The sequence below is a fragment of the Colius striatus genome, chromosome 6, assembly GCF_028858725.1.
Source record: "Colius striatus isolate bColStr4 chromosome 6, bColStr4.1.hap1, whole genome shotgun sequence".
NCBI classification, from domain to species: Eukaryota; Metazoa; Chordata; class Aves; order Coliiformes; family Coliidae; genus Colius; species Colius striatus.
The window spans coordinates 10,306,692-10,331,091 of NC_084764.1; the positions used below are offsets into that span (position 1 = coordinate 10,306,692).

The 24,400-nt window shown below is 43.4% G+C and overlaps 1 protein-coding gene across 6 annotated transcripts; it reads left to right on the forward strand.

Moving 5' to 3' along the window:
- Positions 1-1,094: 1,094 nt before the first annotated feature.
- TRAF6 (TNF receptor associated factor 6) lies at positions 1,095-23,021 on the forward strand. 6 transcript variants are annotated; one of them, XM_061998353.1, is made up of 8 exons: positions 1,095-1,581; positions 2,655-2,786; positions 8,458-8,784; positions 14,935-15,085; positions 15,652-15,810; positions 16,697-16,768; positions 18,081-18,158; positions 18,945-23,021. In XM_061998353.1, the coding sequence occupies exons 3-8, from the start codon at positions 8,489-8,491 to the stop codon at positions 19,824-19,826; spliced, it is 1,638 nt and encodes a 545-aa protein (XP_061854337.1). In that variant the 5' UTR covers positions 1,095-1,581; positions 2,655-2,786; positions 8,458-8,488; the 3' UTR covers positions 19,827-23,021. The 6 variants fall into 6 exon arrangements, with proteins under 6 accessions (XP_061854337.1, XP_061854339.1, XP_061854342.1 ...); XM_061998355.1 differs by having other exon boundaries at positions 1,095-1,202; XM_061998358.1 differs by having other exon boundaries at positions 1,095-1,202; positions 2,682-2,786.
- Positions 23,022-24,400: the final 1,379 nt, after the last annotated feature.

Genomic DNA, 24,400 nt, shown 5'->3' on the forward strand with positions numbered 1-24,400 from the left:
TGAATCCCAAGCCATTTGCAAACACACCCTTGTTACCAGGATAGAGAAAATGTCTATTTTGTTGTTCTTCACTTAGTTGATACCAAATTCCAAAGACTTAAGACTCCTATAGACTCATTTACAAGCATGATTTGGAAACTAAAGTGGGTGATGAAGAGGGAGAGAATTACAAGAAAAGAGTTTAAAGTATCCAGAGTGACGGAAAGTATCCGGAGTGACGGGTCTGCTCATCTGTTGTGCAGACCCCTTAAGGAGGAGGCTGCAAAATGGGCCTGAGCAGCCACTGAGGGAGCGAGCCTGACGGCAGCAGGGTGGTCAGGTTTTGTCTATAAATGGAGGGACAGAGCAGAGAAATTACTTCAAAAGTTATTTCAGCAAGACCACAGCGTCCAGAGCAGGGTCTTTGCTTCAGCAACTGAGAAATCAATACTACAGTTAATAGTTGAGCTAAAGAGCTCAAATGAATACATGCCAAGCATATCACCAAGATCCTCAACTCTCCACCCAAAACATGCCAAATGTCACCCTGTAGTGTTAGGTAGTGTTAGGTGGAAATAGGCGGGGAGTTGTTTTTCTGAACTGCATCTAAGCTGTTGTGCTTTTGCCTCTTTAGGTGCCCGTGTCAGAAGCCCCGATTCCCCATGCACCCTGCACTGAACAAAGGAACGCAGCTTTCTAATACTAAATGGAACGTTAGACAGTCCCATCCAAACCGGTTTTCGGTAACACCCTCCACCAGCTTCCAGCACCTTAATGGTGCTCAGGACCACATGGAGGGAATCCTGATGGTCATCCCTAACGCCACCCGTAAGCGCAGCGTGAAAAATGGCACGGTGGTGATATTAACAGCTGACACAAGAACTGGAAACGGTTTTATTTGTGTGTGATGAAAGGGATGAGGGCTGCACCGGGGCCTGTGCCGCACGGCACGGGGAGAGCGCCCCGACGCTTCCCGCGCAGCGGCCCGCACGCCTCAGGCGCCCGCCGCCCCGCCCCTCGCTGCATTGCGCCTCCGCCGCCGCGGCAGGGGGCGCTGTAGCGAACGTGCCGTCCCGGCGCTTGTCTCAGAGAAGGCGGAAGCGGCGCCCGGCAGGGAGCGGCCCGTGGGTGAGGGCGGGCGGCCGGACGGACGGACGCTGCCGGGCCCCCGGGGCCTGGCGGGCGGAGGCTGCGGCCGGCGGCACGCCGGATTCTGCAAAGCTGTAAGCAGGGCCTGGGTTCGCGGAGGGCGGTGACTGGGGCCGAGCGAGGCGCGCCGACCTCAGCTGCCCCTAAACTGGAACTGTGCCGCGGCCTGCTTCGCCGGTCTGGCGGCGCCAGGGCCCGGGGCCCGCCGGAGCGGCGGGAAGGGGGAGGTTGCCGTGTGCCTTCCGCGACCCCCCGCGCTGCCCGCCTGTGCCGCCCGACAGCCGCGGGAGCCTCGGCAGCCTCGGCAGCGGCTGTTGTCCGAGGTGTTGGCTCCTGCGCAGCCTCCGGGACGTCCCCTTAGAAGAGCGCTCTGTTTTTCCGTCTGTGAGACGCAGACACTCGATGAATGTTTCGGGAAGGTGTTGAAGGCCTGTAAGAAAGCCTTGCAAGAAGGTTTGCTGGTTTTGGTTCTATTTTGTACACGGTGCCAGCAGTACCTAATGTTTAAGATAAATTCATTAACGCGGTTAGTAAGTTACGACTTCGGTAGTACTATCAGTTTCATCTGGTTCAGATGGGTCACGCTCAGCCTTTTCGTACTTCAACGGAAATCTCAGTCGTAGGTGGGAGGAAAATGATCTAATTATATCCCTTATACCCAGTGGTTAAAGCTAGCCGAAAGTATTTCTCCACGTTTGCCTCTGACAAGCTCTGCGTGGTACAAGGCTGACCGTGAGTTATGTGGGTTTTGTTGTGTCTTAGCTGCTGCTGACTAGTTAAGAAAATACTGGTTTTAAACTTTTGGGGAGGGAGATGTAGGAAAAGGAACGGGGCATAGGGGAGGGCCAGGCTGTTTCTGGCTGCACTGACAGCTCATTTAACATCTCCTGTGTGTTCTGCCTTTTGTTCACTGCAAATACTCGTGAGTGAGCTGCTTTGTCCTTTCATTGTATGATAGGGCTGTAAAACTAGTCCCACTAGTATCAGAAGGGAAAAAAGGTCACAGAAGTATGCTGATAAAAGCACATGGATTTATTTTATGTTTATTTTCATGGCAGGTATTGCTTTGGTCATAATTATTCTGCATGTTCCACGTTACCTTCAGCTGTTCCCAGCAGCTAAAGAGTTGTGAAGCTCAATCAGCTTTGCTGAATGAGAAGTTGTCAAGACATAAAATGACTTTTGTAGCATTTGTATCACTGCACAGCTGCTCTCTGTTTATAAAACGAGCTACTGTATTTAAAAAGCCAACACACACAATAGATACTTATACTGAGAAGATGTCAAAAGATGTCTGAGGTGAACATGCATTTTCTTCACTTGTTGAACTTTCATGAGTTTAATATGTTAAGAGTAACTTTTGTATCTCAGTAGCACAAATCATCTAAACAAATACTAAAAGTTTGGGGTCCTGACCAATTCTGAGTATGAAGTGTGTCTAAAAAAGTAAATGTAAAGTAGCGTGAAAAGGAGAAATGTTTCAATTGTTTCAAAACTTGTACTTAGTTCACTGTTTCTCTCTGCAGGGTCTCAAACTGTTTTACTTATGCCAGGTACAAGCCTAGTGCGTGCTGAGGTAGACTAAACCTGGCCTGGAGACTGTACCTTGTGGAAGTGATGTTTGTTCAGAACCATACTTCTCCCTGCCCATTTCTGAGGTACTTTCTGTCCTGGTGTCTACTTTGTCCCCGTTATGGCAGAATCTGAAATTCTCTACAGATTGACCGAGGGATATAAAGAGGCCTAATGCATCTCTAAAGGTGTTTGTAGTGTGCAGAAGGAGAGCAGAGTCCCCGCCAAAGTAAAGAGTTAAATAGTATTGTACTTCTCACTAACATGCTGTCCTTGTATTTGTTGTTCTGAACAATTCTCAGTGAAATGTCTCTAGAATCAGTAAGTGGAGGAAAGGTTTGAGGGATTTTATTTTGGGTTGGTTTTTTGATGATGGAACATTTTGTTGTTAAATACAGCATCATGCACTTCAACTGCTCACAAAAATGACATCTGGTTTAGACATGGTTAAGTAGGATAGAATAGAAATATAACTGGGAATGGACCACCATCTAGTCTCCTAACGCTTCAGCATAAAAATACATGTGTGATGGAGGCCTGACAGCATTCTCTCTGAGCAAAGAGAGATCACCCAGAAGACTTCAGGAACCCTCAAAACTGCTCTGCTCTGGCAGCAGGAGTTCTCAATAGCATCTAATGAGCTTTTAATGTTGTTCGATTGGGTTTATCTCAAACAAAAAGCCTTTAGGCTTGTGTGTTTTAAGTATAATAGTTATCCAAAAGTCTTGGAAGTCTTAACAGTTACCGCTATCGGAAAAGAAGTTGCTGTCTCAACATTTGCAACGTTCTTGCAGGCTTTAACAAGAAGCCAGAGTTTGGTTTTTTGTGGTTACAAGTTCTGCCCGAATCTCCTATTGCTTTGGCTTGTCTAGCCATTTGATAACTTTGAAATGAAAGTGCTTTATAGGTATTAATTAAAAGGAACTTGCATAATTTTAAATGTTCTGCCCAGATGAGGCCACAGTGATGATAGTTACAAACCTCATTGTGCAAACACACAGAACTTATCAGTTGTCAGTAGACCCTTGATTAATATGCCTGGGAATAAGTGTTGCAAGTGTTGCTTCATAAACAAATTATCCAAAAGTCACTCCACAGGTCTGTCAGTCCCATGACCCAGAAATCTGTATGTACAAAGCTGTTCTCAGCGAGGAAGAAGAAGAGAAAGAGGAAAGTTTTGCCAGTTTTCCTGTCAGATGTGGCATTTCATCTCTGACTCTGTCAATTATGTTTGTGAGCTTAAAGGAAAAGAGAGATTTGGAATAGGCTTCTGTATTGATTTCTCTATTTCTATAGCTGCTCAGTGTGAATTTTATGGAAAAAGGCATGTGTGAATTAACTGTATTAGATACTAAGTGATTAATAAACATTTTATCATGACTCTCTGTACAGTGTTCCTTCACCTTTGCCAAAGGTGAAGGCAATTGTTCCTTATTTCAGTGTAAATAGGATACAATGCCTGCTCTACTTACAGTGTAATTTTTCAGGCAAACTGAAGAAATCTCTAAAGAGGCTTCCGAGTTACACCTGTGGTTATTTAAGTTGCAAAAATCTATAAAAGTGCTACCTAAACTCCATTGCACTGTGGGACTTCAGATCAGAGCTGTGTTTGGTTGCATGCATTCATTTGAAATATGAGTGGGTTTTAATTTGGTATTGAAATTGGTTTTGTCAATCATAAGGTACATTATTCTTGCAGGAGTTTGCTCTTCTGCTGTGACTGTGCTTTCTCAGACCAGCCTAATCACTTGGCCAGCAGTGTAAATAGCAGCACAGCACCGGTTAGAGGAAGAACAGTGTGGGGATTCCCTGTAGTCTGAACTGTATCTTTTCTGGAGCATGATGGTTTGATCCTTAGGGCATTCTAGCTTTCTGCAGCACAAATAATGATCAGACAGTTTCTGTCAATTACCATTTGGTAATCAAACAATACAGTTGTCACCTTGGTGAGAGAAGTAACCTTTGCTGGCTCCAGGACTTTGGGTATCATATGTGTACAAGCTAAAACGCAGTATCTCTCCATTCAGCCAGCCTGATAGGGCTTCCTAGCTTCCACCACAGGAGGGCATTTCAGGTATGCTGCCAAACGCAGTTCTAAGGCTTTCTCTGCCTGAGAAGTATCGTGCTAGCAAAACCAGGAATTACTGTGTGTCGATCCAGTTTAATTTCAGTTGTTCCTCAATCTAAAGGCTAGATATTGTCCAAACAGAAAAGATCATATAACAGGCTACCAAAGTGCTTCAAGTATTCAACTATCAACATCAAAAAAAGATTGACTTCTAAAGGCTGTCCTGTGGTGTAGACAAGGTTTTATAAATCAATATTTGCATATTGTTATACTTGTGTCTGACTTCATTTTCTTGAGTGCAGAGGAAGAAACACAACACTTATCAATAGGAAGAAAAACTGGTGTGGTTTGGGGAGGATGTTTGTTAGGTTTTATTTCAGTTATGTTTACTTCACAGTCAAAAAGAAATAGTAGCAATTTGATGTGACTTCTGGGTTTGGGTTGGTTTGGGTTTTAAAATCCATCCTCTTCTTGCCTGTAGCAAAACTGCTACAGTAGGCTCACAAATTGTCAGCCCCATCTTCTTCAGGGGAAGGATCTATCATCAACATTGAAGTATACTCTTCTCTAGCTGTTTTTACTCTAGTACTGCTCTGTTCAGTATTGATCTATGATCTATTGATCTATGTTCCTACTCTTGGAGAGTAAAATAAGTGCCACAAGAAAAAGAACTAATTCCTAATAGATGGATTGTTTTAAAGAGTAAGAGCAGTGTGGATTTGGGTTTGGAAAACTGTACCTTTCCCCACACCTACAGATATGTGTGGAGGAAGGAAGATTTTCCTCACAGATAAGGGGAGGAGGAGAAGTCCTATCTCATATATAGAACATAAAAATCTGGCTCTTGATCACCTTGTTAAGTTGCCTCTTTGTGCTTGAGTTTCCCCATTTAAAAAAAGGAGCCAACGATGATTGCACTTTTTTTTTTTATGAACCCCTTGGTCATAGACAGACAAAAAGCTCCATGTGGGAGTGGAGTATGCCTCTGAATAAGGGGATTTTTGTTGAGACTGGGATGTTGGCTGGTTGCAGTGACTCATTCATTAAAATTACTCTCGCATAGGATTTTTTGTCTCTGGAAGCTGAATGTGTAGACCTGCCATGTCCGTAGGAACAGTTTAAACAGGCAAAGAAAGCAGCACTTGTGCAGTACTTGAAGCTACAAAGTGTTCATCTATCAGGATTATACTGAATCAGATCTTGATTTCTTCCTTATAAGAATAATACTACAAATAGTGTGGGTTTTCTTCCTAGATGCTGAAGGGATATAGGTTCTCCTTTTTTAGTCTCACTAAATGCACCCTTGTGGCTTAGAGTTATGTGAAGTTTTGAGTTGGCACTAGCCTGGGGATTCTTGTCTCCTGTGTGCCAGCATTCCCACTCCATTGGCCCAAGTTATTTCTTTCGTGAAATATGGTCTCTGCAGCAGCTCTTAAATAAAACTTACATTAGTTTAACAACAAAAATAAGTTGGATTTTTTTTCTCCAGAGAAGAGAGACCTGCATCATCTTTGAAAGCATAGACTCTTCTGCTTCTGTTCCGAGTCACTGAGGGAGCTGCTCAGTTCCAAGGGATCAAACTGATCCTTGTTAGACTATGCCTGCAGCAAGTGTTTACTTTGTATTGCTGTTGTGTTTAGGAGCCTTGTGATAAAGCCTGTTGTGGTAGATAGTGTGCAAGGCTAATACCTGGGGGCAAAGAAGAGGAATAAAAGTAAGTATCACTCTGTGGGTCCAGTTCCAGACAGCTCTGCTGCAGAGCTATTTGTGCACAGAGTGAGAACTGCTGACCAGTTCAGCTCAACCCTCAACTGTCAAACTGTGATTTGAGACCCTCTGCCTTAACTGCACTCCAAAAATGTCAGGATTGTTCCTCTTCAGATACTTCTCATACTTCTCCCTACCTCAACAAAATGAAAAGTCACATATTTACTCAACAGAATAAAAGTTATAGTTTGGTTCTAACTGTAATTGACCTAAATATAGTAACTTGGCCTGTTTGGGTTTGGTTGGTGATCTGCCTGTTTTATTTCTTTTTTGTCTGCATAACTGGAAGAAAAATAGCTGCTACATAGTTAGCATGGGCAGTACTGCTAATTGTTTATCATGTAAGTGGCCTAAAGCATGTTTCTGTAATGTTGCATGTGTTGAAAGGGTATTTCCAGTAAATGCTGGTTTAGACTTCTTGCCATTAGTATTTCTGTTTATGTGATCTTCAGGTGTCATGTAATAAGTACTCAGATAAAACTACCTGGTTGCCCTCCTCCTGTCCTTGAACATTTTGTTAAGATGACTTGTGATGTTCAAATTCTGATAAGAGCATGCAAAACTTCTGTTTTGTAAGCTTGTGTTCAAGGTCATACTGTTCATTCTGCATCCCTCACTGCCCCCAAAGGCTGTAGCCCTGATGCATGTGGACAATCCTTGCAGTTCAGCTCTTGATTAATACTTAAGATTTCCAACTGTAAGATGCTTTAAATGATGTGGTGGTATGGCTGAATGCAGTATTTGAACACTGCAAGAGACTTTTGCCTGTACTGCTGTGTAGAAGGAGATCATATCTGGGCTGAGAGGGCTCGTTTTGCATGCTGAGCTCTGTAACCTTCAGCCTACTCATACTGCCTTGCACCTGGTGATAACCTCTGTGTTTCAAAGAAGTGTCATTTATAGAAAACTAACCATGATAGGATTATAAGAAAATGGTTGTAACTATTAAAAAAATCAAGGGAGATTAAAATTTCTTGGACTTTTAGAATTGTTATTTGTTTTCCTGACCCTTCTTTAAAGTTCCCTCATCCAGTGTAGAAATATTGTCAGTCTGTTTGGGGTTGCTAGCATTTTTTGTTATTTCACACTTTTGAGTTCCACCTGCTTTGGGAGCTGTATTTTAGCAGCAGGCTTTACTATCCTGTTTACTGCTCTTAGGGAAATGTAACTTTTACCTTTTGTGCTTAGTGTCATGTCCCTTTTCCTCCCTGCCATCTACTTTGGAAGAGGGAAAGGAGAACAAGAACTCTATTTGAGTACTAGTAATTCATAGATAGCTCTTGAGCAGTGGAAGCACTAGCCTTATCTCACATGGCTTTAAATTGAGTCAAACTACCTGTTGACAGTTTTAAAAGATTATCGGTGGTGCTGTGTATTTAAATTCCATTTGCAGCACAGCATCTACTTGCTTTGGGTACTTGAACTTGCATTTTATTTGTGGGCATGCGATTTAACTGATTTGAAACCTATACTGTGGATCACTGTACACAGAAAATGTTAAATAACATTTATTCTTTGCAAGGAAAATGTGGAATTGGGCTATTGTCATGTGATAAAACTTGGGTTTGTGCAGCATTTTTCTCACAAATGAAATTTGAATGCTTTAGAAGTTAGTAATACTGAGACTGCTTATGTAAATGTACACGGCAAGGAGAAAGGGTATTCCTGTTACAGCAACTAGGTAGTCAGATGGAAGAGATTACAGAAAGGTGTGTGTTTAGACTGGGCTGACAGGATGCAGTGCTCTTTCCTATAAGATAAGTGAAAAAGACAGATAACAGAAACTGGGACAAAACAAAAACAGTCATTTTGACCAGAATCTGCGCCACTGTTCAGTGTTTCTCAGCAGAAAGAACATTTGTTCTCGGCTGGAAAAGGTCTTGGAAGATTTTAAATTAACGCAGCTTTTTGCCTCATTGCAGAGCATTTCAGTGCAGCACTTGACCAGCTACTATGAGCTTGCTACACAGTGATAGCAGCTGTGGGGCTCGAGACATGGAGAGCGGCTGCTGTGCAGCCATGGCCAGCGCCTGCAGCGTCGGGGCCAAAGAAGACAGTGTGAGCGTCAGCAGCAGCACTGCGAACCCACCCAGCTCTTTCACTGAGGAGACACAAGGCTATGACGTGGAGTTTGATCCGCCCTTGGAAAGTAAATACGAGTGTCCAATCTGTTTGATGGCTCTTCGGGAAGCAGTGCAGACGCCGTGTGGGCACCGTTTCTGCAAAGGCTGCATTGTCAAGTCAATAAGGTAAAGCAAAACACTGCTATATAAAAACAAACCTGCATCCCCTTAATCACAGAATCTTAAGGGCTGGAAGAGACCTCAAAGATAATCCAGTCCAATCCCCCTGCCAGAGCAGGACTACCTGGAGCAGGCCACAGGAACACAGCCAGGCTGGTTTTGAATGTCTCCAGAGACGGAGACTTCACAATCCCTCTGGGCAACCTGTTCCAGTGTCTTGTTGCCCTCACAGTGAAGAAGCTTTTCCTTATGTTTCTTTGGAACCTCTTATGCTTATTTATGATACGTTAAAGATGCTTTTTTAAGAAACACCATGTATGGCCCAAATGTCATGAGTTGGAGGTCGCATGAGCTTAAGATATTTTGTCATATATGACATCTACCAAGGTTATGAACCTTAAAAATTTTATTGATTAAATAATAACCTTTTAAAAGTAGCCACATCCTCCAAATCAATTACATTTTCGGCTCAGGATTATAAACCCTGTCTTTTCCCTATGATGAAAAATAGAGACAACTACAGACATGGTTTCTTGCTACACATACAGCAATTCATGCTTTCTGTTCTTCACTTGAAATCAGCTGCTTCCTCGTTGAGCTGGAAGAGGGAATGTAATGAGGGAATAGCCTCAAACAAAGCATTGAGAGAGGAGAGTAGGAGTGGGAATGAGATAAGGCAAGAATAGGCTGGGATTATAAAAATGAGTGATTCAGAGACCAAGGCAAAGTATGCTGGTAGAGTATATTTCCCTCAGACCTGGAATACAGTCATCAGTGTTCCTCACATGTCACTGAGTATTGGAACACATGGACTAGATATTATTATGCTGTAGGGTTTGCCCTTCAGCCTAAGCCGGATTTTTTTCCTTATCAATTGCTCCCTTAGCTCAAACCTCACTGTAGTTTGGTAGGAATTGAAATATTTAATTCTGTGTGACCCACATGTAGAATTGTTTAATTTCTGTCCTCACTTTGTACATCTTTATGTAAAATCATCAAACTATCTTCAGTGTTACATGGTTTTTCCTAGGCATTTATTCTTAGCATGCAAAATGGACAGTGCATTTTTGATTGCTTTCCAAACCATTTATCCACAGTTGTACTCCATTTTATTGTTGTTCTTGGTTGATCCTGTGTAAAGTCAGTAATTGAAGAGTATGCCAGCAACAGTCTTCTCTGAGTACAGTATTTTATGGGGTTTGTGGGCTTCTCTGGAGATTCTGTCACTGTTGTATCTGATGCTGCTGCCTTTCTCCATGGCATCCCTTTTAGATCAAGGAGGGAAATGAGTAGCAGAAGACAAACTTAATGTTGCATCCTCTACTTCTGATAGCACAAGAGCAGGCTGTTTTCCTTTTGAGCAAGCACAGGAATGTGTTGTGTGTTTACAGTACTGTTCTTGTTAACATTAGTTTCATCAATATTTCTCAGAAAAGGATGGAAATTCATTATCCAGAAAACGCAAAATACCTGTGAAAAGTGACTTGCTTGTGGATTCCGCAGAGGAAGCAGAGACACACTCAGTTTTCCACTAACCATACAATGAGATCACCCTGCTCCCTTAATCCCTTGTCTAGTTCACTGTGTTCACTTGCAAGAGAAGTGTGTCAGGCCTCACCCAGCTGCACCACTCAGTGGTACTCACATCACCAACTGCATGGAAGAGGCAAAGAACCCCAAACCCGAACTTGTTGCCTTTGACTGAATCCTGTTCCCCAGGCAGAAGCAGTTGACTTTGATTTCTGGCCTTTGCTTTGTACATTCCAACCTAAATTCTTTTGAGAGGTTGATGTACATCATTGCATACATGCTTGTAAGCGTGGAATTAGATGTTTATACTTGTTAAGGCTGTTACATTTTGGAATCCCTTACTTGCTCTCTCTGAGCTTGCTCTATTTGTTGATGGTAGCAGTTTTATACTCTTCAAGTTGGATATTTCTGTGAGATGAAAAACAAATCTTTAAACCTTCTCATGGGAGTATGATGTCTATAAATCCTTAAGGTAAATTAGTCAGCACATTACTCAGCTTTAGAAATGTTTACTCACCAATCATTTCAAAGAGAACAGAATTCCTAGGTTAAAAACTGAGAGAGAAAAAAGGACGAAATTTAAAATTACTGAAAATGAGTGCGTCATTTCCAGTCTTTCAGATCCTTAACAGCTACAGTGATCTTGTTTTTAAATTGCTCTACTTCAGGACTGAGTGAGGAACCACAGTGAACTCATGCTCAGAACATAACAGCTTGTAGCAGGTAGAGAAACTTCCTTCTTAAACCATGGGAAATGGTTTCCCTTCCTTTTTCAACCAACACAACGTTTACTCTGCACAAAGTTTTAGGTCTTAGTTTCAACAACCAGAAGCTTTTGCTTCTTTCACACCCTTTCCCTGTTTTACTTCACTTTTTTATAGATAGCATTGACTACTTCAGTGAATACTAAATGCAGGTGCAAAGCATTTTTCATCTTGGAGACTACAGTTCATCACTGTGCTATTTCAGGTTTTTCATTGACGGTAAATGTTTTCCCTTGTTGCCTACTGAAGTCTGTCTTTGGAGTGCACTTTGAGTGGGTGGTTGGGAAAGCAGAGCAGAGACTTCCAGTCTGAGACCCTTGGAATCCCCAGCAGGCTGATCTGTGTGCTTAAGTGGGTGGTTGGGAAAGCAGAGCAGAGACTTCCAGTCTGAGACCCTTGGAATCCTCAGCAGGCTGATCTGTGTGCTTAACTGGCATCCCTGGATCTAGCTAGTAAGTTGGAGTAGGTGATGGCTGCAGTGCGGTATTGATCTGGTGTGTGTAGTGCCAGCTGTACAGCATTGATTGATGGCACTGAGAAACTCCTACAGAACAAACGTGAAAACTGAAAGTGGTTTTTACATTTTCTAAGTATGGGGTTTTTTCCATTAAGTGATTGTCACAGCCTTTATTTGATCATGAAAAGATTGCTTCTCCTTGTTCTTCATTTCTCTACTGTCTAGCTCAAGTGAGTACAGGATTTTAAATGATAAAGGATGGAAAAGCAGTTTTTGAGTAATGGCTTCTTGTGACTTACACAAATAGTTGTAGTTGTCTGTGTTGGTTGTGGCTGCAACTAGAAAGCTTTTTTTTTTTAAACAAAAAAACCTTTCCAAGCCTGGAGTATTACATCTTACAGTGTCAAGGACGTGATCAGACCTGATGGATTTGAGCACAGTAAATGTTTGCCTCTCAGCTTCATTTAAAAAGATGCCAAAATCTTCTATCTGAAGTGTTTTGAAGTACTGAGGTAGTGAAGAAGCTTATCTACCAAAGGAACTAGAAATATTTTGTAGACAGTAACATTTGTAAACTATTACTGCATTAGGAATTTTAGAAGAACAAAGTTCAGATACGTGAGCTAATTAAATTTCACTCTAGTCTGTCTTCTCCTCAGTCTTAGGTCAGAGCTGCCTTAGGGCCTGTAGTAGAGCTCACCAAATATCAGGACCTGTTTTTTATGGGAAAATTAGTATTCTGAGCTGACAAGGGGCAGGAGGAGACTTGTGGGTGCTTGCAGCAGCCCACCAGCATGACTGCAGGTACAGTGTATGCCAACTGTGTCAGCCTCCAGACTGAATTGTTCTATGGCCACCATCACGGAGTAGCCTTTTCCTTCAAATAACATTATTCTGGCTTTACTTTTTATACCTATATTTTAATGTCAAGGGAAGTTATAGGACTGCTCATTGTATGTTGTGGGAGGTGCTTATTGTTTCACACTGTAGTGGGTGGCACGGGCCAATGTGATCAATAATTCAGGCATAGCAAAGCCTCCCCCGTCATTTAAATTACAACTGAGGTGCATAAACTCAGTTCTATGATAGCAAATGTATAGCAACATCTTTGTCTGTAGATGGACCTGAGCAGCCTTTTAAACACAATCCCAAAACTCATAAATGCTGTTTGAAGCCTGTGTAATATACTATGATAAGTTGTTGCTCTTTCCCAATGATATTCTTGGAGAAAACTCAAATTCTTTCTTCCTTTGCCTTTTGGCAGTTATTTGAACTTGGGGATCTGGTAATCATCATTTGAAATTCACGTGTTGTTGGCTTTTACTGTACATGATTGGCTTTTCTGTGTTGAAATAAGGCTGCTCCCTTATCATCAGGATACTGAACTGTACCATTACACTTCCCTGCAGAGGGCATTTGGCAGGGAGAGGTGCCTGTGGCAGCTGGTTGCCTGTAGGCTGTAGGCTGCCTGCAAAGCGCAGGCACGGTTCTGGGCCAATGGCAGCACGAGGGACTGTGAAACAAACCAGCACACGGCTCATTTAGGAGTGTGACTGTCAGACTTGTGGCAAGCTAGCTCTTGCAAGCAAAAGCTGGGAAAGGAAGTTCATTGTCTCTGTCTGAGGTCTCAGCTTTTCCCCGTTTCCTCTAGCAGCATTGCTGATGGAGATACTGAGCAATTGTTTCCTTTTCCGATGCAGAACACAGATTCCCTCCTGGTCTGCACAGCCCACTAGGTTCTACTTCCCCTCGCGCCTGCAGGCAGTGACAATGATCTGCCCTTTGATCTGTGTGCCACAAGTGCTCTCTGATATTTTTCCACCCCATGTGTTTTTCCATTTTATTGCTGTTTCCGTTAGCACTTCAGCATAGAAGCTTAGATCCTTATGCCTCCTTAACCATATTACTTAATTGTGGATGGATATGTTGACCTACTGCTCTCAGAAATGAACTGGTACAGGATATTTTTCCCAAGTAAAATTTAGTGGAGATGATCCCTTTTTCACTCGTTTTCTAATGATTCTTATGTTTAAAACAAAGGTAGACAGAGCCTCATGAAGCAGAACAGGCTGTTAATTCTTTTGTGCAAGTTGCATGCACCCATATTCCATTATCAGATTCCAACCTTTGGCCCATTAGTTAGCACTGACTTCCAGCTTGTTTGCTGTTTAAAATGGTTTCAAATACAACACCCTATTCCAAATTCAGTGTAATATAGAATCATAGAATGGTAGGGGTTGGAAGGGACCTTTAGAGATCATCTAGTCCAACCCCCCTGCTGAAGCAGGTTCACCTAGATCAGGTCACATAGGAACATGTCCAGACGGGTCTTGAAGACCTCCAAGGAAGGAGCCTCCACAACCCCTGTGGGCAGCCTGTGCCACTGCTCCGTCATCCTCACAGTGAAATAGTTTTTTCTTATGTTTAAGTGGAACTTTTTGTGTTCCAGCTTCATCCCATTACCCCTTGTCCTGTTACTAGCTACTATAGAAAAAAGGGATGTCCCAACCTCCTGACACCCACCCTTTAGATATTTATAAATGTTAATAAGATCACCCCTCAGTCTCCTCTTCTACAGACTAAACAGCCTCAGTTCCCACAGCCTTTCCTCATATAAAAGATGTTCCAGTCCCCTGATCATCTTGGTGCCTCTGTGCTGGACTCTCCAGCACTTCCCTGTCCCTCTTTAGCTGAGGAGCCCAGAACTGGACACAGGACTCCAGATGAGGCCTCACCAGGGAAGAGGAGAGGGTGAGAAGAACCTCCTTAATAATAATACTAACAACTCCTATAGTTATTAGCAATTTTTTTGTCTGGAGTTTTTTCACACTTCTTTTCTGTATAAATAAAACAAATTGAACGATGACCAACTGATCAAATGGTTGTAAAACAAAAACAATAAAATAAAAAGTAGCACCGAGTAGAGGAGGTGAATCTGGAGGGGAAAAAAAGAGACGTTTTTGCTTTTTCTGTCACCTATGATCACCTTGGCTGTTTATAAAGTGAGAAAGGAGAGAGGTCCAAGAATCTTTCAAAGGTTGCTTTGAAATGGTACGTGAAATATTCTTTGATGTTTGAGCTACGTGAAGTACTCGCAGAAGCAGGACCGTAAGCTCTTTGTTTCTTTACATCCTGCTCAAGTTTGTTTCCAGTATATGTGTCATGGCATTTGTCCAAATAAAAACTGCTGAGTTAGACAAGTGCTAGGATCCTAGCCCTGCCACCTCTAGTGAATTTCTTCAGTGTACTTCCTGGTCATTGACACACAAATGACATTGTTTTCACTGTTTCACTTTTTTAATGTGTTACTGTTTTAGCTGCTAATGTCTTGCTAATGTAAAAATGTGTTGAATGAAGGACAAAGGAAACTGGGAACCTCTTTTTCCTTTCTTTTCTGCATTGTAGAGATGCAGGTCACAAATGTCCAGTTGACAACGAAATCCTGCTCGAAAATCAACTTTTTCCTGACAATTTTGCCAAACGGGAGATCCTCTCATTAACAGTGAAGTGTCCCAACAAAGGCTGCAGTATGAAGATGGAGCTGAGGCATTTAGAGGTGAGAATAGTTTTGAAAATATGGAACCTTGTTTTCATAGACAGAAGTTTAAAATAACTTCACACAGACACTCATGCCCAATACCTACTGGTGCTGATTCAGTGCATTCAGTGTTTACTCAAGGCTGTAGCTACACATAGTTATTTTTTGGTCAGTCCTTAATTGTCATTAGGTGGTTCTTAAGTGAACACCATAGTGCATGAAAGTTGTACTAACGCAGCTTTCTCTTTAGGCTGGTTCCTGTTTGTCTTTTGATCAGCTGTATCTGTACAAGTTCCCTCGAGTCAGTTTACTATTCCCTCAATGCAGCCAGATATATTAGTTGAAATAGTAGTTCTGGAAAATAATATAGAAAGTTAAAGGTTAAACGTAAAGCTGGGTTTTTACCCGAGGGCATTGTTAAAGCTCTGAATCCATGAAGGCCTGGTCCTAGGAGTGGGCTGATAAGGCCACCTCTAGTCAGCACTGCCTGAAGGGAAGATGGTGACTTGTTCCTCTTGTACTGTGCTTCATCTTGAAAACCGATGAGGTTTGTAGTGTCAAACTCTTCTCTTGTCTTTGTTCAGGACCACCAGTTGCAGTGTGACTTCTCCACGGTGGAATGCCCACAGTGCCAAGGGGCCTTCCAGAAGAACCATCTGAAAGAGCACATGACTCAAGAGTGTCTCAGGCGTCAAGTCTGTTGCCCAAACTGTGCCACATCTATGGCCTATGAAGATAAAGAGGTACTTGGGAGATGTCTTGGCTTTCCACCTTCATTCACAGGGTTTTTTTTGTAAATGGAGCATCAGATTAAAAGCTATAGGGGTTTTGGTGTAGAAGAGCTGTTTGTGCTGCACAGACCAGAAGCTCCAAACTCAGGATATTAGTCTAGAACAGGTGAAAACTATGGAGAGGATTGGGCTTAAATACAACCGTCTTGGGAGACCCATGGTTTGAAAAGACTTGTGCAAGAATCATTGATTTTTAGCCTTGCCATCAGAGAGGCCAGTACCTGCTGCCATGTAACACACAGCAGTATTTACAGGTTTTGTGCCTGGTACAAAGGGTGTTGCAGGAGACACATCTTTAGGGGATGTCTGCGACATACTTGTGTCAGAGCATTTCTGAATTCTTCTCCTGGCTCTGTTTTTCACTTGGGTGACAACGAAGAGAGTCTTTTCCTTTTTGAGCTTCTGTTTCTTTATCGCACATGGATGTGTTTTATCTCAAGGACTGTTAATGTCATGGTACCATATTACAAATTGTCTAACAGAAATACCTCATATAGTCTGATGATGCAAAAAAAACTTAACATAGTGTTACTACAATTAACCATGAATTTCAGAAACTTCTGGATAAGTTCAGACTCCTTTGGAGTGAGGAAAAGATACCCCCAGCTTTATGAATCTTCTGTAAAATGAATGTCCAGTAAAAAAACAGCAATTATAGAAGAGATACTACTCAGGATAAGGGGGTTGTCATTGTTTCACAGTTGCAGTCAGCTAGATGCAAAATTTGCAATATAAATAAAAATGAACAGTGTTACCAGAAGTGATCAGCACTCTTCTAAATGGCATCAATTTATTGATTCATTCTTTCTTTCCTCTCTATTTGTGTCTGTTAACTCAGCTTCATGACCAAACCTGCCCTCTCGCCAATGTGTTTTGTGAGTACTGCAACACCATGCTCATCAGAGAGCAGGTAAGAGACCACCTTTCTCTCTGTTTAATCTGGGTCAGTGCTTTGCATTTACAGTGCTGCTTTAAGCTGAAATTAATCTTAAAGAAAGTGTGTGTTTTCTGGCTAATAAATCTCTACCTGGCTCTCTCGGAAAGTGCTGCACCCAGTGCAGGTGTGCTGCTCTTCTCAAATGCTACTGCAGCTTGCAAGTGAAGTCTGGTAAACTTCCATAGACTCTCTGGCTGCAAATCAGATGTTTAGCTGTGTTGGTGCCGCACAGGGGTGGGGCTGCTTGGCCTCGGTCTGCAGTGGAGGCTAAGGAATACCAAGCAACTGGCAGTGCTTGGGGTTGATATTGGAAGACAAGGAGTTGATATTGGAAGACAAGGTGTTGATCTGGGCAGAGAGGGAGAGTATAGTGGCTATAAACAAGTCACTGTCAAAGTGTAGATGCTGGCTGGAATTGTGCTTGTCTGTTACTATGGTGCTGATAGCTATCATTATTGCTTCTGTTCAATAACAACTTCATTGGCAGAAAAATGGTGTTATTTAATTTGCAGCCTATTGCTGTTTGAATGGGATGACAACTAGGGTAACAGAATGGGTAAAAACAACAAATCCTCTTGTCAAATCGGATGAGTGCTCTGAAGAACAGGATTGGGTTCAGTAACAACAAAGGCAAAAATCAGTTATTAGTTGGAATAATGAACTGCAAAAAGTTCAACAAGGGCAGAGAGAAACCAAAGTAGGTAATGGTTTACAGCTAATGGCTGAGCTCAAGTAAGCTCGTGATTTGCTTCACAGGGATAGTGAAAGAAGGCACCATGTTGGGCTGTGTCTGCTTAGGGCTTGTAAGGCCTCAGCCCAAGCAGTCCTGCTCTCGAGGTGAGGATGGACAGGGAGCATCCAGAGCAGAGAGATCTGGGAAACGTGGACCCTACAAAAAATAAAAGTAACTTGAGCTTTTTGAGGAAGAGGACAATAGAGACAAAAGGAGTGTATCCCAGTAATGCTTCTGAACAGAAGGAAGTAAGTGGCCATCTGCTTGAGGATAGGCCAGAAACAAAAGGCATTTGTTGTAGCAGGAAACCTTAATGCTTTCTGTAAGAACAATGACTACGAATTGTTAAAATACATCTGAGGAAGATACAGATTTTTTATCATCAGCTAACGTTTTTGTTCAAAACTTCCATATTCCTTTGAGAAATTACATAGGTATAAACTTCTCTGACTTTGTGTACCTGTTCAGAGCCCATCCAGCCCTGTTCTTGTAAGTTGTTATGAAAGAATACTCTTGATGGAAAAAATCATTTAAAGTCTGATTTTGTTTTAGATGCCCAACCATTATGATAACGATTGTCCTACTGCCCCCGTGCCGTGCTTTTACAGTGCCTTTGGCTGTCCTGAGAAGGTAAGCCTTCATCAGAACCATGAGTTGCAGGCTCTCTGCAGGGTTGTGGTGTTTGGGGCTTTTTTAATGTCTTTTCCTCTTCTTGTCTCGTTCACCAGCCAAATCCTCAGTGGCTTGTGGGGATTTTTGTTTTGAGGTATTGTAGTTCTGAAATACTACGTGTTCATGCATAGCCTTTCAAAAGTCCTTTACAAATTAAAACCTGTTGGTTTTAAAAACCTTGCTTTTATTAATTCCTGAGTAGTTTCACAGCTTTCATGTAATTTCTTCCAAAGTTGTGACCAAATACAGTTACAGCTCTTAGAATTCAGTGAAGAAAACCTGACAGTGCTTTACATTTTACTAAGTTGTAAAATTCTTTCATCTGGATACTCATATTTCTGGTTGTTTAATACGTAAAAATGGATCTTTTCCCTCCATCATTTCTACATCAGTTTTCACACACCTTTGCATTTGGTACTATGGAGCATTTTAGCAAATCAGTGAAGGGAAAGAAAATAAGTGTATGTTTATCTTTGACCCTTTTCACCGTGTCACTGCTTTGAGTTGAACAGTATTTGCCCCTGGCATTTGAACCTCTTTTTTATCGTGTGTCAGAACAGTGACTTCAACTGTGGAGCCCTTCGTGAGTAAAGTGCTGCTTTGTCACAGCACCTGCCTTTGATTCACTTTCCTGTTTTTCTCACGTATCAGAGGCTCATGTTTGATTATCTGCAGAGCCACCATCAAGGTGTGACTGCAGGTCGTGTTTGATACATTCCTAACGCCCCATCTCTTCAATTCCAGATGCAGAGGAACGAGCTGGCACGACACATGCAGGAATTCACTCAGGTTCACATGAGAATGATGGCTCAGAGTTTTCAGAATATCAGCGTTACTGCTGCAAACCCTGTGCCCTTCCTCAATGGGCTGCCCTTCGAGCCTGCCTTCTTATCACATGTGTCCCACGCCCCCTACAATTGTAACCCTGATGTTGAGAACTTCAAGGAAACCATCCATCAGCTGGAGGGACGTCTGGTCAGGCAGGATCACCAGATCAGAGAGCTCATTGCTAAGATGGAGACTCAGAACACTCACGTGGCAGAGCTCAAACGTACTATCCGCAGTCTGGAGGGGAAGATCACCGAAATGGAGGCACAGCAGTGCAATGGCATCTACATCTGGAAGATTGAGAACTTCAGTGAACTGCAGAAAGCCCAGGAAGAGGAGAGACCTGTGGTGATGCACAGTCCTGGCTTCTACACTGGGAAGCCTGGCTACAAGCTCTGCCTGCGCCTGCACATCCAACTGCCCAACGCCCAGCGCTGCGCTAACTTCATCTCCTTGTTTGTCCACACCATGCAGGGGGAGTACGACAGCCACCTGCCCTGGCCCTTCCAGGGCACCATACGGCTGTCCATCCTGGATCAGTCTGAAGGCCCTGACAGGCAGAACCACGAGGAAGTCATGGAGGCCAAGCCGGAGCTACTGGCCTTCCAGAGACCCACCATCCACCGCAATCCCAAGGGCTTCGGGTATGTGACTTTCATGCACCTGCAGACCTTGAAACAAAGAACCTTTGTGAAGGACGACACGCTGCTGGTGCGCTGCGAGGTGTTGACGCGCCTGGACCTGAGCAGCCTCCGCAGGGAGGGCTTCCAGCCCCGCAGCACCGATGGGACCCTGTAGCCTCTAAGGCCTGGCCAGGGCAGCCGAGCCACCAGCCCTGCTCCTGCACAGCAGAGTCCCAGCCTGCTGCATCTGCCATGTATGCTGGAGCTCTAAAAGGTCGTGGTTGCCAACACAGTTCGTTTTCACCTCAGTACAACTCGGTGGTTGCTGGTGTACACTTTTTTCTCTGTGTGAGGTCATGTGTTCAGGTATTTGGTATTGTTCTCTCTTAAAGTAATAAGCTACTTCTGTAGCAAGCTAAATGAAGTGTTGATAATCAAAACTTAACTGCCTACAGGAAAATCCTGTGCAGCTCAGTCAGGTAAAACTTAAGTCTTATCAGAGAAGACCTATAAGTCTTTTTGCCTTGGTGCCTTGGAATAGATACTGTTGCAAGGGAGGAAATGGCTACATTAATAAAGATGAGGGGTGGGTTGGTTGGTTGGTTGGTTTTTTCCACAGAGCTTGAGAGAGTTCAGACAGTTTCTCTATTGACTTACCTAGAATTTTGAATTGGTTGTGCTTCTCTTGAAATCTGAAGTCAGGTTCAGACTTTGCTGATGTCACTTGGGGCTGAGGTGTGCTCTGGCCCTTCCAACTCCCACGGACTTCTCAGGAAGTTGCGTCTCAATGTAGAGTTGACACTGGGATCTCTGAAGGACATGTGGTAGCGTTGTGGAGAAGGCTAAGTGACTCTGAGATGGGTTCACCGAAGAAACATTTGTAATGTCTGAAAGTGCCTCCTAATTCTCTTCATTTTGGTAAATCTTCATGTAAGTGTGTGTTGGGGTCTCCTCCCCATGCTGGGTGCGTTTCAGGTCATGAGCAGGTACATGACCAAAGGTTTGTGCTGAGCAGACAGGGTGATGCAGAGTTTGTTTTACTGCTGTTGAAACCTGAATCTGTACCAAAGTTGAAGCTGTGGCCTGTATCTGTTGGAGTGACCTCTCGGTGTTCGGGGCAACACATGACCTGCATCGTCTGATCTGGAGTCTCAGTGGCCACTGGCTGTAGTGGCACTGTGGGCATTTCCTGTCCTGTTGGATAACAGGAGCTGGGCCACCCTAAATGCTTTGGAGGGGAAGAAAAGCCTCTTAATTAGGTAGTGTGAGCTAAAACTGCAGTCCTGCCTGCTCTTAGGAAAAGAATCTGGCTTCGATGGTTACCTGTTTACCAAACACTAGATTCCCTATGCCAAGAACTCATCAGCTTCCTAATGCCCTGTCTGCTGCCATTTTCTGTTTGCATGCCTCTTGACCAGGCAAAGCTGAGTAGAGTTCAGGTTCACTGGTGCTAAAAAATTCAGTTTATCATGGTGCTGATAAAGTTCTGAATCTTGTCTTTAAAATGAGGGAAGAAAAAAGTTTTGTTCACCCCATAAGTTACATTTGTTCACACCATAAGGGCACAGTCTGATACCAAAGAAAGAACCAAACCATATATAAGCATCAGTTATTTCTCCACGGTAGTGAAACAACCTAAAGACTTGAGACACTGCAACTTAAGAGACTGAAGAGTTTCCAAATGTTTGGCCTTGTCAAAGCAATGTCATGGGCCTCATCAGTGGGGAAAGTGCCTGTGCTTAATGTGTACAAGGTTAATGACAAAGGGCCACAGTCTCTTGAACTGGGAGGATACTCTGCGTGCCTGTGTGAGATTATGAGTTCCAGGACCTAATGCACCACTTTGTCCATCATATCCAGATGAGCAGAGTTTCTTTTGCAGGCAGAACCCGTGAGCTGAAGAGATTGTGTTCGATGGAGGGCTGTCACTGCTGAGTCAGGAACTGCCTGGTGCGTGGTAAATGCAGTCAATCTTTGGCTTACTCTGTATATTCCGTATGTTCAGAGGACAGAGGAGCATATGTTACTCCACATAGGGAAAGATCCTTCCTTTAAAATTATTTTTAAACCTCTTCGGTAGTTCTTATATTGAAGAGCCACATCCTCTTCACTGATCTGTTTTGGATGTCTCAGGTCAGAGCATTCCCAGTAGTTTAACATTTCCAGACAAGCTCTGCAGCCCTTGACAAGCTCTGGTAGCCATTTTCCAGTGCTGCTGGTCCGTGGGTTCTGCCCCAACGTGGCCAGGTAGAACTCTGAGCCGTGCCAGATTCTTGCAGTGCCATGAGAGACTTTCCCAGCTAATCTACCAAGTATCAGTTAATTCTTACTGTGGTGAAAAATCAGAAATGTTCATGAAATGTTTGTTCATCTACTTGGTCTGTTTTCCTCTTCTCCCCCCATCCCCTTCCAAGCTACTCTTCGTTTCAGCTGCACTTCGAGAGCTTTCTCTTACCAATAGGAACGTGATCTTCAGCTGATGGAAGGATGCAGGAGTCTCTGTAGTCTTCATAGCTGTTGTCTTTTATTCAGCTTTCCAGGGTCAGCATGGAGAGCTGCAGTTTTGGTGTGAAAAGAGATTTTCACCAAAACAACCTCTTTCCTCTTCCTTCAAATCTAATCTCTTGAGAAATCATTTTACCATGGTGGATTGAGGTATGATTGCTAGAAGCAGAAAGGTATGCAGGGCTGAGAGTTGTCTATAACACCAATATGAAGAAATGGGGGAATTTAACTAGCTTCCTGGGTGATTTCTTCAGGAATGGGGTTCTTTAGTTCTATAACTCTTGATGCTTTGCAACGTTACTGTATTTCAAAGTGGTTTACAAAACAGTTTCTCTTATCTCCCAAACTTCTGTTGTGAGCGTGTTTTAAGTTGGCCACTCCTACTGTGTGTATTTGCAAAGCTGCTATGGCACAGATTTTCCAATTATAATATATTACAAATGTGTTTTCTTTTTGCATCTGAATGTCTTCCCCTGCAGGGCAGGGAAAGTTATTTTACTAGAAATGTTGGTATGTAATGTATATGTGGGAGCTCAGATAATGTGAGATGTATAGATTTTTTTAAGCAGTCTCATGATAGGCCTGGTCATGGTTGAATGGGTGAATCAAGGAATTCAGCTTGCTAACCAAGTCAAATCAGGATGGCCTTTCTGTTCTTACTTAGAGACACTTTCATGTCAAATACAGCGATTATGGATACAGAGGATTGTTGTGGGGTCAAAGGCTTGTACTGGTTTGCATTTGATCAGAAGGAAAGTACTCCTGTTCCCTTGGAGGTATCTACAGATCAGTTAATATATTTTGTAATTAATGCACAGCTATATTTCTGACAGGATTTTAAGAAATAAACTAATTAAACTCTGCACTTTCTGTTGCATCTTCATTGATAAGGAAGGCTGTTTGAAAAGATGAGCTGAGGCAGGACCTTGGGGCTTCTGTCTTGGGGGTTTCAGAGTTGCCTGGCTTTTAGTGAGGGACACCACGTGGGACAGAGCACCAAGGAGGCACAGAATGTATTCTAAGGTAGAAAACTTCTGTCATTTCCAAAGGGTGACAATGCTTCCTGGAAGGCCCAGCGAGGGTGGTGGATCATCACCCAGATGTTCTCATGGTCAGCCTCTCAGGTAAGGTGCAGCTCTGATGGGGACTGTGCTCTGTCACCTCTGGCGACATCCTGATCGCTTGTTACTTGCCACAAAAAGAGCACCAGGTTGAAGCTTTGTGGGAAGATGCTCTGAGCAGAAACCAGAGGGAGCTCCTCTGTCAAGAAGGGCATTGCTTCATGGCACTCTGCTCATGTGCCTCAGCCACACTGATGTGCTGGAGCCGGTTTAACAGCATCTGCAGGAAGGGAGACCTTGACCTTGGGCTCCAGGCCCTGTGGAGGGTACAACATTCAAGACCTTCAGATTCTGCTGAGGAAGCTTTGGGGTATGTACCAGATGTACATAATGTTTCATGCAGTGCAGGTAATGCCAAGTTAATTGTGACTGTCGTGGAGCTAGTTTGGTCCTAACAGCTGCCAGGAGTCCTAGCCCAGGGGCCATGCTCAGATACTCATAGTTAATCCATATTTTTAAGTGTACTAAATTCTGCTTTTGATGAGATGAAGTAATAATGGCCTTTCTTCTCAACAGGGAGGACAGGCAGCTGCACCTATGCACGGAAGGCCAATGTGCAGAAACAGGAGATGGCAGCAACAGAAAAGCAGGATCTCTTAGCACTGACAGTCCCCTCCATGCACTTACCAGCAGAGGTGTCCTAACGTGGAGAACAAACCACTTACCTTCAGCACAGGCGATGAGGAAAAAGGTCAGATGGGTTTGGTGATGGGAAGTCTCAGCTACCCAGATTCAGTGTGTCCATAGGCAGGTAGGGAGGAACAGGCCGGGACATGGTGACAAAAACCCCCTCCACTCAGACAGGTCTTGTGGGAGGTTTCTCCAGGACAAGCAGGAGGGCAGAGAAGAGCTGCCTCTGCACATTGTGCAGACCCCAGAGCAGAACCCCCTGCGCCAAGTGCAGGTGCCTTCCAGGCTGGAGCTCTGGCTCAGGGGCGGTATGTGCTCTCAGCTCCAGGGGCCTCAGCGCCCTCTTGGCCACTGCAGCCACATGGGCATCTTCCCCACATCTGCCTCTGAACGGGCTGGGCTTGCAGAGGCTGGCAAAGGAATGCTCATGACCAGACCCTCAGAGTGGTTTAAAGAACAAGTTTTTTTTACTTCAATTTTCAAAGTAAAGCCA

What these genes read in the sequence shown, in the direction of transcription:
- TRAF6 (XM_061998353.1), top strand. Translation starts at nt 8,489, where the DNA reads ATGAGCTTGCTACACAGTGATAGCAGCTGTGGGGCTCGAGACATGGAG. An exon ending in TGGCCTATGAAGATAAAGAG is followed by an intron (nt 15,811 to 16,696) that starts GTACTTGGGAGA and finishes CTGTTAACTCAG; the next exon opens with CTTCATGACCAAACCTGCCC. An exon ending in CCTTTGGCTGTCCTGAGAAG is followed by an intron (nt 18,159 to 18,944) that starts GTAAGCCTTCAT and finishes CTTCAATTCCAG; the next exon opens with ATGCAGAGGAACGAGCTGGC.